The sequence below is a fragment of the Trichophyton benhamiae genome (genome assembly GCF_000151125.1).
Source record: "Trichophyton benhamiae CBS 112371 chromosome Unknown Abenha-G-c-38a07.r1, whole genome shotgun sequence".
Classification (NCBI taxonomy): Eukaryota; Fungi; Ascomycota; class Eurotiomycetes; order Onygenales; family Arthrodermataceae; genus Trichophyton; species Trichophyton benhamiae.
The window spans coordinates 604-18,818 of record NW_003315079.1 but is presented as its reverse complement, the minus strand read 5'-3'; the positions used below and the strand labels follow the sequence as shown (position 1 = coordinate 18,818).

The 18,215-nt window shown below is 47.7% G+C and overlaps 6 protein-coding genes across 6 annotated transcripts; 3 read left to right on the top strand and 3 right to left on the bottom strand.

The window, feature by feature from the left end:
• Positions 1-1,107: 1,107 nt before the first annotated feature.
• Positions 1,108-1,661, top strand: ARB_03494 (uncharacterized protein; the record flags this gene model as incomplete). The annotated part of the gene is made up of 2 exons (XM_003010193.1): positions 1,108-1,371; positions 1,461-1,661. 2 exons carry the CDS (start codon positions 1,108-1,110, stop codon positions 1,659-1,661), a joined length of 465 nt encoding a protein of 154 aa, XP_003010239.1.
• A 212-nt stretch (positions 1,662-1,873) lies between these two features.
• Positions 1,874-2,248, top strand: ARB_03493 (uncharacterized protein; the record flags this gene model as incomplete). Its single annotated transcript, XM_003010192.1, has 1 exon — positions 1,874-2,248. The coding sequence occupies one exon, from the start codon at positions 1,874-1,876 to the stop codon at positions 2,246-2,248; it is 375 nt and encodes a 124-aa protein (XP_003010238.1).
• An 870-nt stretch (positions 2,249-3,118) lies between these two features.
• Positions 3,119-4,361, top strand: ARB_03492 (uncharacterized protein; the record flags this gene model as incomplete). Its single annotated transcript, XM_003010191.1, has 3 exons — positions 3,119-3,268; positions 3,330-4,049; positions 4,125-4,361. The coding sequence occupies 3 exons, from the start codon at positions 3,119-3,121 to the stop codon at positions 4,359-4,361; spliced, it is 1,107 nt and encodes a 368-aa protein (XP_003010237.1).
• A 288-nt stretch (positions 4,362-4,649) lies between these two features.
• Positions 4,650-5,840, bottom strand: ARB_03491 (GPI anchored protein, putative; the record flags this gene model as incomplete). The annotated part of the gene is made up of 4 exons (XM_003010190.1): positions 4,650-5,036; positions 5,105-5,347; positions 5,412-5,630; positions 5,682-5,840. 4 exons carry the CDS (start codon positions 5,838-5,840, stop codon positions 4,650-4,652), a joined length of 1,008 nt encoding a protein of 335 aa, XP_003010236.1.
• Positions 5,841-6,557: 717 nt separating this feature from the next.
• Positions 6,558-8,984, bottom strand: ARB_03490 (uncharacterized protein; the record flags this gene model as incomplete). Its single annotated transcript, XM_003010189.1, has 1 exon — positions 6,558-8,984. The coding sequence occupies one exon, from the start codon at positions 8,982-8,984 to the stop codon at positions 6,558-6,560; it is 2,427 nt and encodes an 808-aa protein (XP_003010235.1).
• Positions 8,985-9,581: 597 nt separating this feature from the next.
• On the bottom strand, positions 9,582-11,927 carry ARB_03489 (uncharacterized protein; the record flags this gene model as incomplete). Its single annotated transcript, XM_003010188.1, has 1 exon — positions 9,582-11,927. One exon carries the CDS (start codon positions 11,925-11,927, stop codon positions 9,582-9,584), a length of 2,346 nt encoding a protein of 781 aa, XP_003010234.1.
• Between the last annotated feature and the right edge of the window lie 6,288 nt (positions 11,928-18,215).

The window sequence follows — 18,215 nt, the reverse complement described above, 5'->3', positions numbered from 1 at the left end:
TGGCGGTTTTTGGTTGCTGCTGGTGTTGATAGCGGCGGTAGAGGCATAATGTACGATTATCTATCTTCTGCTTGTCTGCCTCTTTGTTCATTTCGACTGAATGGGCGAATGGAAGGCTCTAGCTAGTTAACTCACTACTTTACGAGTTCTTTATTTCAGCTCAAGCCGTGTCTATCTCTATGTCATCGATCACATTGTATTGTATAGGAGTTGTTAAGAGGCTCGAGGCATTATCAACGGAGCTAGATTTGGTAGATATAACTAGCTACTTCCAACTTGTCTGCCCTTAGGCCTCAAGCTTACCCGCCAGGCACGCTGGACTGTTTATATCAGCGTTATTAATGACAGGGAAGAAGCAGAGCCTAACGTTCACTTGATCGAGTCAAGTGAAGGCTCGGACAAAAGAAACACTTCTGCCTTGTTTTTTCTGCGACTTAGTAGTGAAGTATAGCATCACATGATGCGGGCTGGCGTCATGCCATTAAAGGAGGACGAAGAAAACCTCCTAACAACGTAGACGAACAAGAGAAGAAGAACCCGAGACTCTCTTGCAGGACTCAGCCTTGTCTATCACACGCCCTGAGACAGTGACACTCGTTGAAGACGCCGGGTTGGTCGTCGCCTGCTTGTTTTTCTAACTAACTAGTTGGTTGGCTGCTTCGAGGACCTATCAATACAACCGCCATCGTGGACTCTCGTCTGGTGCCCGGGGAAGGGCGAAAAAACTACACGGGCTTCTTTACAAAGACCATTCTCTACTCGTTCACTCTCTTCCTCTTCCTGATCGGTGCGTCATCTCCCGCCGGTACCTGTGGCGTGGCAAGGGGGCCGTTTGTTGACAAACACGATGTATAGCTTCTTCGTTGACGCTGGTATCAATCTTTCTTCCAAAATGGCTTGGTTACTATAGCGAGACGGTGAGATAAATGCATCCCTTGGTACCTCTTTACACCCCATATTGAGCAATGTAGCTAATACCAGCTGGGACCTCAACAGCCCTCCGGCCAGCAGTTCTACCTCACATACGGCCTGACGAGACGATGCTCCTCCGAGTCCCCCGGATGCGACGAGTTCCCAAAGTATGAAGACTGTCAAGCAGACAACTCCATGTTTGGAGTCAGCATCAATCGCTTCGGCAGCTCAGGCTCCGACCTTTTCGCCAACCATGCCATATCCAACCCGATATTCTGCTCGATGTGGCGATCAGTTGGGTTCCTGATATCACTCGCCGTTGTCCTCGAGGGAATGACCTTTGTGGCCTTCGTCGTGATTTTGGCAGGAGGAAAACAGATGAGAGAAACTGGCTGGAAGATGTTGACGGTGTTTCTGGTCCTGATTGGTCTTGTCCAGGCTGGCGGAATGGGTCTAGTGGTGAGTCCCTGTGCCCCCACGCTACTTGTTGTTTGTTGTTATATATATGTGCCTATCTATATACCTCCCTCAGGGCAAAACACGCCCAGATGACGCATGCTGACATGAATGGACAGTCATACCTGTTTGACAACGATGACCGCTTCTACCCTGGATGGAAGCTCGACGATTCGTGGATCCTGTGCACCGTCAGTATGTGCCTGATGGTGGTCAACGCGGTGGCAATGTACACGATAGCCCGAGTGCTGCCAAACGAAGGCGGCTACGAGCTGATAGCTGACCACGACTGAGATCGAACCCAGCCGACCTTTCCACCTACAACTTTTCGTCTCTCTTCTCTATCATTTCTTCATGTCTTTTATCATTATCATCGTCTTTCTTTTGATGCTTTTATATTTCCCTTTTCGGCGTTCTCGCTTTAAGGTTTCCACGTGAGTTGATGTCTGTGTTACATAATCATTCACGGTGAAATAAATACTCCGATTCCGTTCCCTTTTTGGAAATGGGCGTCAGCTTTTTTTCAACTTCAACTTCGACTTTTCTTCTTCTTCTTCATCATCTTTCGTCCTGCAGCTTTCGATTCTCCTATCTTGATGCAGTTGATACCTCTGTAAGACACGTTGGCAGTGAGGATATTTCCTTGAAATCACAGGACGGCTGGGTTAACGACGGCTTTTTCAGGCGATGGTCGATCTTCGGGCCGGCGTTTCACTTCCAAACCCAGCGCCTTGCTCCGTGGTGGTTCCTGAATGACCGTCACGGCCAGCCAGCTGTTTATATCCATCCAGAAGAGCTGCTGCTTGTTGATCTCCGTCCATCACATCCTGCTGCCGAACCACTCTCTGCACTTACCACGGCGTTGTTGCCTGCCTCGTGATGGCATTTGGCCCTGACGGTGGGGATAACCGGGTTCATTTGTGGCCAAGGATGCGCGGATGGGGCGAGACGAGCTTTTTTGCTGACGTTTCATCCCGGGGACCCCGGCGATACCCCAGACCTTATCAGCTTCATGCACGCAACCCGTGCAAGGCCCAGTATTTTGAAGCGCGCTTCGGTCTGTTTCGGCCTTTTATACCCCAAAGGACAGGCGCTTGAGATAAATGATGGCTGGGAATTGTCCCGGGACAGGCTTATACATTCTTCTCAGATAAAGTGCTTATAATAATAATACCCCCCCTCGACTCTCCAAGGGAATGTGTTCAGTCCTCCCGTATCCCCTTGGTTACACTGTCCATACGGAAGTGACGCGGAAAAATATACAAGTCCTTGTATATTTACGGAGTTTAAGTATGGATATTAAACTCAGGATCAGCCGCTTTTCATCCTATCAGGGCACTCTTGGCAGACAGCTCTCGTGTCCCTGGTCATGGAACTCCTCCTTCACGTCCTTCCTAGCTGGTGGCTGGCGGGCGTTGATCCTCTGTAACATGGACGATCTGGTGCCCTGAACGGAGCGTCTCTCCTCGGCCCCGCTGCCCCAGATTGCAACTGCATCAGTCCACTCCTAGGCCTTATTTCTTATTACTCTCTTCCGAACGTGAGTAGAGGCACGGGATGGCCCTGAGTATAAATATAGCCGTCTCAAAGCCGTGGAAAAGATATTAAAGCTCGTACCTTTCCACTCCCTTTCAGAGACTCTTCTCTTTCCTTCCTTCTATTCGGTCAGCTGGCAGGATACGAATTCTTTCCGTTCTTGATACATACTTTTTTATTTTTCATTTCAGTTGTTTTTAGTATCCAATTCAATATGAAGGTCTCTGCTATCGCTGCCGTTGCTGCCCTTGCAGCAGTCGCTGTTGCTGGCCCCGTTCGCCCATCAGGTGATAAGTACTTGATCGAGCTTGGCCCAGGAAAGACGCAATGGGTTACCAAGGATCAGAAGCACAAGATGAGGGCTGTACGTTGTCCCATTGTATTAGTAACCAAAAATAGGAAGCTATTCTTGCTAACGTACCTAGGCTGGACAAACCTTCATTGATATCACCAATGAAATCGGCACTAACTTCGTTGCCACCAAGCCTGTGGCTGCCAACTACCCCAAGAATATTGCCCACCCCTCCATGGTTTCCTCCATGATTGCCAACCTCTCCAAGGAGAACCTCATGCGTGACCTGCAGGCCATGTCTGAGTTCAACAACCGTTACTATGAATCTCAGACCGGTGTTGAGTCTGCCAACTGGCTGATGGAGCAAGTCAAGAAGGTTATTGACGAGTCTGGTGCCCAGGGTGCCAAGGTAGAGAAGATCGAGAACCAATTCAACCAATTCAACATCATTGCCACTATCCCTGGATCATCTGAGTCCACTGTTATTGTTGGAGCTCACCAGGATAGTATCAACCAGGAGGATCCTATGGGTGGCCGTGCCCCAGGTGCTGATGACAACGGAAGTGGATCCGTTGTTGTTCTTGAGGCTCTCCGAGGAGTTTTGGGCTCCAAGGCCTTCCGCGCCGCTAACAACACCAACACCCTTGAGTTCCACTGGTATGCTGGTGAAGAAGGTGGCCTCTTGGGCTCCCAGACTGTCTTCAGCAAGTACAAGAGCGATGGCCGTCAGGTCAAGGCTATGCTTAACCAGGACCTTGCTGGTTTCAAAGGCCAGGGCCAGGAGCAGTTTGGCCTCATTACCGATAACACCAACCAGGAGCTGAACCAATTCTGCAAGATGATTGTTGAGAAAGTAAGTGTCGATAACCTACTGGCTTAACTCGTACCTACTCGTACCTTCTCTGTTCTAACATGACAAACCATGTAGTATGCCTCCATCCCAATTGTCGACACCGAGTGTGGATACGCCTGCTCTGACCACGCCTCTGCCGACCGCAACGGTTTCCCAGCATCCATGGTTGCCGAAACCGCTTTCGAGGACTCCAACCCACACATTCACTCTGCCGACGACACCGTTGAATACCTCGACTTCGACCACATGCTCGAGCACGCCAAAGTTGCTCTTGGCTTCATGACCGAGCTCGGCATGGCTTCCAACTTGTAAATGCCTCTTCCCCTAATGACCATTCTCGTAGATTCTGTCGATCGGAACCTACATTTTGAGAAATGTGTCTGTATATAGTTCCCCATCTTCGATGGATTGTACATAGCAAAAATAGAGCACTGGATTTACCATTGCAATATTCTGTTCCATTATCCAAGTAGGTTTCGGTGGACTCCTGACATCATGGATTCGTCAATTAGATGGTTGTCATATACATCGGTTTTCTATTCATAAATCCTAACTTAAATTGCCAAGAATGTAAGTCTTTCTATGGGTTATGTCTATCCATTAATTAAGACCCTGAATCTTGATAGTCAAATCCTCCTCTGGATCCTCGGGGGCATCGGTGCTTGTCTCTATTCGAATGAGAACAGGGATCACAGCCCCAGTCTGTAAGCCAAATTCACGATGACCAATGACGTTAAGGATTGACCTGATGGCTCCTCCATGAGCAGTGAGGGACATGAATGTGCTCTTGTCATGGGAGAAGATGTCATCAAGCAGCTTCTTCAAACGAGCATCTCGATCAGAGTCTGATTCTCGCACTTCAGGGTCCCACAACATATCTTTTTGTGTAAATCCAGGCTCTATTTTGTACGTTGGGTATGTACTTTCGATATAGTTTCTGGAGCTACGTCTGTCACACGTATGAACACCAAGTGTTTCCCGCAGGAGCTATAAATTTTCTTTAGCATCTGAACCACATTACTAGGTAACGTAGCGACAAGTATGTATCAACTTACCTCCTTTACAGTTGGAATAAATGGCTTAGATGGAGGGAGTTCCAGTTTACTGAAGGTGAACTTTGCAGTAGCAAGACATCGGTCCAACGGACTGGTATAATACACCTCTGGGAGAGGGATGGAGTTCTTCATCTGACCAGCCCAGGTGTCCCGAGCAACTTTCGCTTGGCTGATACCTTCTTCAGTGAGATGGGCATCGGACCAAGTAATCGTCCCGTCGCCGTCTAATTTAGACCAGTAGTCCTATAAACTTGTCGGTACATGGTTGAATGCAAGCAGACATATACGATAACTAGATTTTACTTACATCCCAAGCTTTGGTTCCATAGTAAGCTTCAGCGACATTGTGAAATCCCTGGCCATGTCTACCCAGGAAAAGAACGGCGAACCGAACATTTGAAGCCGCATGCTTGTTCAAGGAGCGGACTTTATGTTCGAATCTTCGCCAGGGGAGCTTCTTCAGCTCTGCATCCAGGGTCTCATCGGTATCGTAAGCTTGATCAATCAACCCGAAGCCTTCCTTCGCCTATATACATTGTTATAAGAATGTCGCTGAAACAGAGAGAGGCGTCCATACGTAGTCAAAGGTCTTTGGGTCAACCGCGGGATCGTCTTGCAGGAAGTATCCCGGTACAGTTGAGTACGAGATGCATGGTACGACTGCAGCGTCCCCCATTGCGAGAAGTGGGAGTGAAGTGGCTAGGAGGGTGAGGCCTAGAAGAATCCGCCCGGCCATGAAGTGCGTCCTCTCCCGATATCCGCGGGACAGCAGTGTATTTAACTAGCCAATAAAGAAAAAAAAAAAGGACGAATCTATGCTGATAATCAAAGGTCTAAGGATACAAAGCCATAGGGACTAGATAATAATAATATCTAAGTTATATAAGGATAAGAAGGGATGTTATTGTGACGTTGAAAGCGATCCGACCCTCTTCAAGGTTCCATCCCGCCCTAGGCTGCGCGGCGGTGGATAGTTAGCCCGGCGTTCCGGCGCCAGCGACGGCCCAGGGTCCCCATGGGATGGGATGGCGCATGGAAGTCAATGCTAATGATCAATTGTTATATATTCTGCTTGTTCCATGAACGATGGTTCTCGCGTAGCCAGCTACGTCTACATCATCAGCCGGTCCCGTCCTTATTCCTTCGTGAGAGGGCCTGCTATCTTTGCTTCTGCCGTAGGGTTAAGCCCCTTAAATATCAGCTTCCTGTTCTGCGTGGTTTCAGGCCCCTGTGGCAGGCAACCAATAATTCATAGCGCGGTGTTCAATCCAGCTAGTTATAATCTGATCTTCAACCGTCCGTGATTGAAGTTTTCTTTTTCTCTCGCAGTGCTTAAACATACGGGATAGTAGGGCAAGGATGTCCGATGGAATCAAACCAGTAGTTTATGGAGAAGCCACATGAGCGTAGCTATAGGTTTTATCCAATTCTAGGATGCTCGTGGTGGTGTCTATTAGTCTGCCGCCTTGATATCTTCTATGCCCTTGTCAAACGCCTCGAGGATGGCGTCATATAGCATATCTGTCTTGATCGGCGTCCCAGTGAAGATATCACCATTGTGGATAGGAAATAAGACCTGCCGTAGCGTCCTGCACAGCGGTTTAACAGTCTCCAACTCAGGGGGGAACTCCCGTAGGAGATACTCAAAAGTTTTGGCTCCCATATGACCCGCCTTACAGCTAGCAATCTTGATATAGGTCCCCGTGTACCATTCATTCAGGAGACTGTCCCCCGGCTTTTCTTTCAGTCGGTTGAAACGTTTCCACCCGTTATGGGCGCACTGCCAGATAAGTACGTAGAAGAAGGACTCGAGATCATGGCGGTATGTATGGTCAACATTACGAAGCACCTCGATGGCCATGAATTCCATTGTGCCGGTCTGGCGTCGCGCCCCGCTTCGCGTACCGATTTCTTTGGCGAGATCCAGGTCGATGAGCATGCCCGAGTGGCCGTTGGCGGTCTCTGGGTTCGTGATGATGATATTGTTCTCAGAAATGTCTCGGTGTAGAATATTTCCCTGTGTGTAAAGGGACCGATGGGCCTTGATCGCGTCACAGAGGGACTTCAAAAGCTCAGTAGGTGAATGGTATTCATAGATCGGCCGGCCAGCCGGCGAGATGACCAGGCAGCGAAATATCCGGTTATCATAGAGCTCTTCGCCGTCCTTGTCAAAGAGGCTGGGATTCCCTACTGGCTGGACCTCGAACGTTACTTCGTTCTCCTGCTGACCGACGCCCGATGGTTGACTACTGGAGCGCGACCGTTTCGACGTCTGTGTGCTTTTATCAGGAGATCTGCGTTTTCGGCTGGTAGTCTGTTTGTCGCTGGTGCTTGGATGAAGCCGAGTGGACGACCGTGATCGAGGGTCGTTGGAGTGAGACGGGCGGAAGGAGGAGGCTCTGCGGCTGCTGCTTTTAAAGACATGGCGCTTCTTGAAGGACAAGCCGCCTCGGAGGGTGGAGATGTCTGTGATATCACGGAAAGCGACGACCTCTGCGACCCCCCTGACCCCCCTTTCTTGCGCCAGCTTGAGAAGCTCCTTTTCGCTTGCCCGCTTGTCTGATGTCCACGAGAACTTGGCCACGCCTCGCACCTTGTCATCGACATCGGCAAGAAAGCAGGTTGTCCCCCGGCACACAATGGCGCTCTGATACGTGAGCAGCTTCGGGTTCAGCTGCACTACTGTCTCCTCGCCGCTAACCGTCTCAACAGTGATCGTGCTGGCACCGCTACCGTCCCGTGTGATGAAGGTGTCCAGCCCCAGCTCCTCGTCGGTCATCATTGCGTAGCCCAAGATCATCTGATAAAAAAGCCTCGGGTCTTCGTTCACATTAAAAGAACCCGAGCTGAAAGGACCCGAGCGATCCCATATCCACGCCTCCATCTTCGTTCCACAGACAGCAAAGGCGTGGACGAATCGACGTGTCGGCTGGGCTTTGAAGACCTCCCGCACATACCGCGCCATCTGCAGCAGCGCACTTTTGCTCCTAATCTCAGCCTCGGACTTTTTCAGCTCGCCAACGACCCGGATATCCTTCCAGTTGTGCTTCCCACCGATGTCACCCGCGCTTCGGTCCCTGAGGAGGAGGTCGATCTGGCGGTCCGCGTCCGAGCCGGTGAGATCACTCTTGCTCGCCGTGGTGAAGTAGACGCTTCGTGCATCCGACAGGAACTCGTCCTGGAATCCAAACCACCAGTCAAGGGCGTCTTTCTCTGCTGGGGGGTCAGGGAAGCTGGGCCATCTGCTGTCATCTCCGGAGCCAAGGGCACGGCGAGCTGCGTTGTCTGCCTGCGTGTTCCAGTCTTTTCCTTCAAAGTATTTTTTGAAGAACCCCTCAACATTCCGGTGAGTACAGTCCTCAATCTCCTCAAAGAGCCTTTCTTCCACCAGCCGGCGTGTCTGCTCTGACCCTCTCTGCGACGACGATGTAGACCTGAACGGCGTGCTATCAAATGACGGAGGGATGCTCGTCGGGGTAGTGGCTCGGGAGATAGTGGTGATAAGGTCGAGGACCGCATTCCAGATGTCAGAATCCGATGCCTTCTGAAGAGCAAGCTGTGCTAACGAGCGGTAGTCTTCGTAGCAGAAATCCCCTTCCTGTATGCGTGTAAATAACCGTGACAGCTCCGAGGCAACATTTTTGCTACTGGTTCGAGGCTTCAGATTGAAAGCGGCTTTCTCACCCATCAGCGCGATGAGGAGCTTCGAAACCGCTGCTTGACGGAGCTCATCGGGGTCCTCCTCGTCATTGCCGCCGTCGTAAGATGATGTTAGGGACGGCCGTTCTGCCTCTTGGAGCAAGCCACGTACACGGTCGAGCGAGTCAGCTAGAGGATATTTAGTGATGACAGAGAGTTCGGCTTGCGATAGTCTTGCCATACCTGCAGCGCAAGTCGCCACGGAGCATTGGGCGAGTTGCTCGGAGGCCAGAAAGCTCAAGCAAGCCTCGGAGGATGGAAGCTGGAGATGTCAAAGTCATTTGAGGTTGGATCCATAGCCGGCCCCGGGATCGACAGGGACGGGAGGAATTACTTAATGCCGAGAGCGCCGTTGGAACCTTACTCTTAGGTCTATACGTAGGTATCTATGGAGTTAAATCTACAATGTATATATACTACACGTGGAGAGATGAGAGAAATGACGAGGGATAAAGGTGCTTTTGATTTGATCCCAGTGTGAGACTATCCCGGATTATATAGCTCTAAGCATCTATAAGGGGGAAGGATGGATGTAATTAAGCAAGCATTAAACAAAAAAGCCAGCGATTCAGAGTCATGGCGCCCGAGGTTTCAACATAAACGGTAGAGAAAGCAGATAGATAGAATAAGATAGAATAGATATACAGAACAAACGCTTCATGTGGAAAACAAAACAAGCATGAGAAAGAAAAGCTGAGAGCGAAACAGGTTATCACATCAATGAAACCGTCTCAAGCTCCATCAGCGAATGCAAAACTTTTTGCAGTCTCTTCGAAGATTAAGCCAAAGCACCCTTGAAAATTGCCGATAGCACTAGCATACTTATCCATATGAAGCACCAAAGGGCGAATTCCAGTTGGCGAGGGGTGGCACGTTTCAAGCTGGAACGCACGCTGTCGTTGATGTAGGCCTGTATATACCATCGTAGGCCGGCGTAGGCAGACGATATATTAGAGGCTGATGGTTGAACAAGGGCTGAGGACATTGATCCGGCGCAACATTCGTCGCGAATGGCGCTGCGGTTCTTCAGAGACTGGGAGTTGATGATGGTAGAGAACAGAAGGTCTGTGGTACGCCGAAGGTGGGCTGCTGCGTTGGTACAACAATTGTTGTTGATGTTATGTGCTCTAGCATTTGCACCTGTTGTAGCTGACGACGATGAGGAGTTGCAATCTCCGTTGCTCCATGTGTGGAAGCATGTGTGCTTCTGTTTGTCTTCCTTCTTGTCACGAAGATGCAGATAGGACGATATCTGCGCTTGTCTTGAACCGTCTATGTTGCTTGAACCACCTACATTGGCGGTGTGGCTCTGGCTGTTCGTGGCAGACTGGCCGTGCGGGCATTGCCAAGTTCCATCAGGGAACACAAGCGATGAGGCAGTGCTGATGGCACGGCGGCCCTGGTCTCGGTTGCCGAGACACATAGTAGCGGAGACACTGCTGTCGGCGCAACGGGCGTAGTAGCCATGGCCACCTGCGTCTCTGTTGCGTGCGGGCTCGCAGCCGCCAGTAGTACGAGAGCGGACGTTGATGTTGCTGTCCAACACTGCCTGCGGCGTGATTGACCATCCTATGTTGCGGTCCAACACTGCCTGCTGCATGACTGACCATGCTACGTTGCCGGTGTTCGTGGGCAAAGTAGAGACACGCTCGCTCGAGGCCACTCTGTGGCGAGATACGCCCTTATCGTGTGAGTTGCCTATATCATGGCCACTGTCGCGGCATTGATCGAGTTTGCCTTGCCGTTGCAGCAAGTATGACGCGCTGCAGGCCATGCCGGCCTCGCCCTTCGCAATGCCATCTGGCCTGTTGTTTCTGATCAGGACTTCGCCGCCATGGCCAAGTCCTGACCAGTTATCCTCTCCGGACGTTGGCGAGAGGGAATCGCGGGCGCCACGGACGCCAGGAACACGCCGAAGCGGTGATGTCTTGCGGACAGAGTGACGTCCCTTGGTATTGGATAGGACGCTGAGAGTAGCATCCATGCCGGTGCTGGCGTCAGCGCCGAGCTGGGGCGAGGATGAGGCAGTAGTGGTGGCCGTAGAGTTAGAGACAAGTGGGATTGCCTTGTCAATGCAAGTGCATCTCTTGTGCTGCTTCTTGTGCTTTTCGCAGGCCCCTTGGTTGCGGACGGCCAGGTATCGCTGGCGCTGGGTTTCCGTCCGTGGGCGGTGCTTCCGTGGGAGAGAGGTGGCAGTGTTCATGTTGAGGTCCATGACGAGCTCAATACCTCCCGAGGGTGGAGCTGGGGGAGAAGGTTGTTGGAGCTGAGGTCGAGACTGGTCCAAGGTGGGGGACTGGGATGGCACAGAAGAGCGAGTCGATTGAGATTGAGAGTGGAACTCTGTGAAACCCTCCGAGGGAGAGCTGGTGGAGAAACTGCTGGTGCCAGAAGAGCTGTGCTGGGAGGACATGGATACCTGGTTAGAGTTGAACCAGGCAGCGGAATGACCCATAGCGGTTGTACTATCGGCACCCGAGTTGAGGGCTGCAACAGCCTCATTGCAAGTGTCACGTAGACGCTCCAGATAGAGAGCAATGGAGGCATCTCTCTGCTTCTGCTTGCGAGAGATTGGTCGTGGATCGGCAGCGGCTCTGGCACGGGCGAGATCCTTGAAGGCGGATGCAACTTGCTCAAAGACGAGTTCACAGTTGTCTCCAGCAGTGGACTCCGGAGTAGTTTGAGTCGAGAAAGAAGTGTTGTTGGTAGTAGGTGAGTCGAAGGTACTGAAAGAGTTGCTGAATTCGGTGCCCAAGAGTGACGAGATCTCGCTGTCGGGGAGAGCGAGGTTCGACGAGATGTTCAGCACATCCGGAGAGACTGTAAGGTCACCGTTGCTGCTGGCCTGGCTGTCAGCCGGGAGAGAGCAGTCGGCGAGCATGGAGTCAAAGGCGTTTGGAGTAGCCGTGGCCTGCGAGACAGCCGTGTCGAGGGCGTCAAAGTTGTCCCACGAGCTGGGCGCGGCCATCATCAGCGTCTCGTCCAGGACGCCGTCCATCCACGGCTCCATCACCGGCTCGTTGAACATGGGCTCGGCGTATCCATGGCCGTCGGGAGTGACCATGTCGGCCATGCGCTCGTCGGCACGGCCGTAGGGAGCAGCAAAGGTCATTGGCTCAGTCATTGGCTCTGTTTCTTGCTCACTGGGTATTATTATTATATAGTAGGGAATGAAACTGTCGCGGTCTCCTGCTGGTCTCTGTTTGAGGTCCTGGTGCGAACTGCGCCCAACGCTTGAACTGGACAGCCCGCGGTAGACTTGCGAACCTGTAGCACTGCAGCGTCCGGACTAATGACTCAAGACGAACCCTGCAGCCGGCGAACCGAGTCGGCGTAGCTTGGGAGAAAGCTGACAGCAGCGAAGACGCGAGACGAAGAGGACAGAAGCCTGAAGATGAAGCTGGAGATGATGGAGAGAAAAGAAGAAGAAGACGAAAAGTCGAAGTTGCGAAAGTTGAAGTCGAGAAAGTCGCGGGAGACCACGTGAATTTGGCCCAAAAGGGAAGTCCGCCTTCAGGCGCAGCTCAGGCGCCGCTAAACCGCTTTGGGACTCCGACGGACGCGGCTCGCGATGTTTTGGTACTTTTTTCGTCATACAAATTTTGCGGGCGGCTGAAGTAACTTTGACATAGCGGGTAAATTAGTCAGCTCAGCCGCATGATGACGTAAGAGATAAAAATAGCCTCAGCCTCTTCCAACGTCAATTTAACAACTTCAAGACATCAACAAGACAGCAACAGATAGCAGTAGACAGCAACAAGATATCAAAAGATGGAGGAGAGAGACAAAGAAGAGACCACAGATATGGACAAGGTCACTGAGACAGCAGGGCTTCTTTGTGGTAAGATCTCCTACACTAACAGATGGACAAGACTTGTGGATCCCGTTTTGATACCCTCTATGGATAGCTACGGTAGCCTACAGTGCTTCACTTAAAGTCCAGCCAGTGAACATAGAAGGTGAATAATATCCTATACTTCTCCTAGTTACAGCTATACCCTGCATATACTTTACAGTCATAACTATATAGTCTGGCTGGTGAATCATTGTTATCTTGGGCATCCCGGAGAGCGGCAGATAGTGGCTACATCTACTGAATAAAGATACCCAAATCAGAGAGATATAGTGAGTGATTGCTAGGTCACTACACTAGATAGCCAAGATACCCAATTACAGTCACCGCTATGTTTGTGAACCCAGCCTGTTATTATAGTTTACAGCGGATAGCAGCAGACAGTGACTGCAACTATTGAGTAATATCTCTTACCTTCACAGAGATAGTGACAGACTGCCACTCACTAACTATCAAACTTAGTGAACTAGATATCTCAGTGTGATGGAGAATAGTTAATATAGTCAATGCCCACTCCTTGCAGCGCCGAGATCCTTAGCAGCTATATAAACCCCTTCCTCCCCCCAAAATTTTCATTCTTCTTTTTTCTTTATTTCATATCACTATCCTCTTCCTCCTTCTCATTTACTTCCTGGCTACCTGTCCACCACCCCACTACCTGGTTGCAGATATCAAATATCTTCTTTAATAGCATCACTATCATGCCTTTTACTCCCCCAGCTCCTCCAGCATCGATAAATACGTATCTTGAGTCCACGAGGCCCCTTACCGCGTATATTCCGGCACACTATGTAGAGCGGAAATCACCAATGCCACACTATCCCTGTTGTTACAGCAGCCCCAACATACCCGCGACCTACGTCGGTCGTTCTAACTTGGCATGGTGCCCCTCGCTGCCCCTCGCCACTGCACCACACCCATTCGCCCACATAGCTCGAACCATGTCAAATGGTCAGAATTCTGGACGAATGAGTCTAGCTTACGCCTTCTGATTGCCTTTACCAACCTCTTTCTTCGAGCCACAGTTAGATACCAGGGTGATATTATATTCAACAACACCGAGTTAGGGGAGTGGATTAAACTTGTCTGGGAAACTTTCTGAATCTCCCTTTTCAGCAAGCATACACTATTACAATTTGTATGCCAGCCGGAGTAGGGTGGCGACCCGGCAACCACCAGGGTTTACCAGCTCTGGCATATTTGATGGTACCGCTAGATTTTTTTTGCAGAGCTAGGCGCATAAAGACTGAGTTAACTGCATCGCTGTGGCTTTTCTTCCTATCAAGAGACAACCATCGTACGATTCATCTATATCCCGGGTCTCGATGCCAGCGATTTCGTGATGCAACCAGTGGATGACCTCGTTCAATTCCAAATTCTTATGCAGGCTGTCTCTGCTCACACTCTGGAGAGTATCGATAGTGAAGCTTCTCTTAATCAAGGATACCTGCAAATAAGACAAAGATAATGCGGTTTCTCCCACAACCCTAGGTTCCCGACCGCCCCTATGCCGGCTAAATCTCGAACAGCCCCGAACCAAAAGGTACTACACACCTGCCGCCTTGAGCAGAATGAATCACCTTTCAAGCACAGCATTAAATCCATTTGAAGCCACATTCAATTTTTTGGAGAATATTTACACGGACCATACCAGTATTCAGATGGCCAGTGGCTGACTTGAATAAGTCGTTTTATACCTATTACCGCCACGGATTACTATGGCTTAATGGGCTATAATAAAGAGCCAGAGCCTAATAACAAGCCGCTAATAATATCTTTACATACTCATCTTTTCATATCAGCCGCTTATGGTGCATTGCGGCGTCTTGGTCACTGAGACTATATGGCTATCTCGATCTATGCAAAGTACCTCAAAAGCTCCTACTTCGCATCGGAACTAGCAAAGATATCCTTTCTGATATACTTATACGAATTAATAAAGGAGATGTGATTCTCCCACTAGATCATCCCGCTGCTATAGCTGCAACGGCCTCATCCACAAATCCTAAATTGAACAGCCACTTTCATCAAGCCTTCAAATCTAATTGCCGAATGGATCCTTCATGCTATGTTACTGTCCGTAATGATACCACCCCAGAATCTTCCAATGGCGCCGATGATGAGACTGCATATAGTAATAGGTCACCGTTGGAGAGAAACGTCACGTCAATCCCTTTCTATTCTGCCTGTGTTTGAGTCTCTTCGGCCGGAGCAGCAAGGCGGTTGACGGAATATTATCAACCAACTAACTCCGAGGTTGGATACACGAGAGATGTTCACTCACTTGATAGCTTTCATAGTCGAAATTTACATCAACTCGGACAAGCTGTTGGCATATACGTCCATAATAATGTTTCTACAGCTACAAGATACCCGTTTACATATTACAAGCTTCACCCTCGTTGTCATGGTACCGAGTTTGCCTCTTCGATGGCCGGAGAGCTCATAAAATATCAAATTCCGGCTCCAAGGCAAATATATTCGTTATCTACATATTGGATCTTACCTGGATGCGTACTATCGATATGTGTCGGAACCATTGCGGCGCATAATAGCAAGGTCAACATCAGGAACCCTACCTTTGACACTGAACTCCCATCCGGGCGGAAGCCGGGACAAGTTTCATTGGTATTTGTCCGGACTCCCTGGACGGCATTAGGCTAGACTTCTTCGATTGTCCTCAGGAGGCCTGGACGACATGGGAATCTTTATTGCCGACCCTGGCCTGGACAGCTCTCTCGGCAGAAAACGCAGCTTGAGCTTCGGATAATACCTCCAAGCAGGTCGCCAACCCGGTAGATGATTGCTCATCGCTTTCGAGAACTTCCATATAATTATCATACTGTATTAGTCGATAATATGGACTATACTCACACCTATAGCGGCTTTATTCATACAATACTTATCCGGGGCTACTTTATTGGATGCCCAATATGCCCTAAGCGGATAATAAAATTATGGGGCTTTATTGGCAGTATTCTCTCTTTCAGCCCAACAAACTGTCTGCCTCTGTTGATGGTTCTTAAAACTTTAATATTAGAATGGCTTCTCTGTTGACAAATTCCTCCCGTTTTGTTCAACACATTCCCCTGCGGGTTGAGAAGCAAAGATACCACATTACCTAAAGTCGCTAATAAGAATACTTTCGCTTGACTCGAAGCTATTTCTTAGCCAGTTATAAAAAAAATACCCTCATAAGCGCTTTAGAGCTGGAAGAGACTCTCTCTTTCGGCTCAACAAATTGCCTCTGCTGGTCATAAAAGCTAAGAGATTGAATCTAACATTGCCGGCAGAGTGGCTCTCCTTCCGTTCAACACACTTCTTTGGTTGGCATACAACCTAAAACCTGGACAGTATTGCTACTCATGGCTCTCTTTCGGTTAAATCCATTGCCTTATGGAACACTATAGCATACTTATGCAATAAAGTGGACATTATTCTTTCTTTTTGCTCAACACATTGCATTGGGGAATATTATAGCACAACAATTTATGCGATACACAGTTGACAAAATTCCTCTCCTTTTGCCCAACACATGTCCTTGGGAATACTCTATGATGTTGACGAACAGCCTCTTTCAATCCGATGCATTGCCTTGGGGAATACTTTAGCACATATGATTGATGGTTTCCTCTCTTTCAGTTCAAATCATTGTCTTAAGAATGCGATAGCCGCAGTGATACCGTAGTCCACCCCAACAAGTGGTCATGTATGTAAAGAGGCAGCAATCCCTCCCATACAAGAGAGACACTCAAGCTAGATGGTTCTCGACCTGGTTTCCTGAGAGCTTTGCCTCAAGGCGCTCGTTTGGTTGAAAGCAGCATGCGCGAATATATCCGTGCCCTTCGAAAAACATTTCGGCATAATGCCTTGAATCCTGATCAATACCTGTCACCCGAGTTTAATGAAGTATTCCGTCAGAGAGCTATACCTTTAACTTTTTTTTTCTTTTCCCCCAAAATTTACGAGCGACAGTTAGTTAACTAGCACCCCTTTCGCTATAAAAGAAAAAGAAATGCTTCATTACCGGCTTGGGGTTGTACTTATCTCAAGGCTGCCGCCTGTGAGGATAGGTCTAGATATTGCAGGCCAAATTCCCCTCAAGCTATCCCTCATCCTGGACGACTACACTGAAGCACACTTACTAGATCGGAGACAGTACACCGCTTTTAGAGCTAGCGGCTTAGACCTGGTCAATGAGGACTTCCTTACTGGCCCCGAAGATACTTCATCTTGCCCTAAATTGGACGCCATGTGAAGACGAGGAAGACCTACAGCCACTATATCCTCGTCATATGTCAGTGTTACTGTTCTTCTCCTTCTCGGCCACACCTAAGCTCGCGTGGGCTCTCAACCTGTACTCACAAGCACCCAAGAACTCAGTCAAGAAGTTCTTGCTGTTCCTGTTCACAAGTGCACTCCTGAGGCCGTACAATTGCTACTTAGATAATCAGCTATTATTTAACTATTTCTATTGGTTGAAAATATCTATTGTAAATTTTTGCCAGTACTCTGAGCCAATCAATATCATTCTCTCTTGTGCTTCGCAATTTGCTGGTGCTGATTGGTTGTCTGGACGGGCCAGTCAGCTATCTCCTATAAAATTTATGATTGGTTAAATTTAGTTACTATAGGGGAAAATTGAGTTTTTTCGGAACGCCAAATTTATTATTCCAATACGAGCGGAGCTCTAGCTTACTATATAATAGTATCTATATTATAAATATATTAAGAATATTTATTAGTTTAATATATTACTCTATTATATATATATTAATTAAAAAGAATATTTTAACTATTAGAATATACTTTATTTTAAGAATCTATTTACTATATCTACTATTTATCTACTACTCTAATACTAACTATAAATTAGAACCTACTATTATACTACTCTAGTACTAATATTATACTACTCTAATACTAATTATAAATTAGAACTTACTATTATATTACTCTAGTACTAACTATAAATTAAAATCTAATATAGATTTAAAAAATTATCTTTATTACTTATTATTTAAATTTATTATATTATATAGTTATACTAGTAATTACTAAGTTACTAACTAATATATTATTAAGTTAATTATTAAGCTTTTATTTATATATATATTCTTTTAATTCTAACCTCTTTCTAAAAGATTAGTAATTAATTCTTAATCTAATATATATATATATTTTTATTATATTTAAATCTATATTACTAGATAACTAATATTATAATATCTACTATTTATTAAGCTTTATAGTTCTAATTATTTAAATATTAAGAGTATTCTTTTACTATTATTATAGAGACTAAATAAATAATTTATTTAATCTAAAATATATTAAATACCCTAAGTAAAATATAAAGAAGTTTTTAGTTAAAAATAGTAGTATTATACTTAAAACTATATTTTAGTAAGAACTCTATTATATAGCTAGATACTCCTATAGTAGAGATAATATTATCTAATCCTCTAAAATTTAAAATATATCTAACTATAAAATAGAAATAATTAGAGTAAGAAATTTAGAAAATAAAGAAATAATTAAAGTTTTTATACTAGTAAT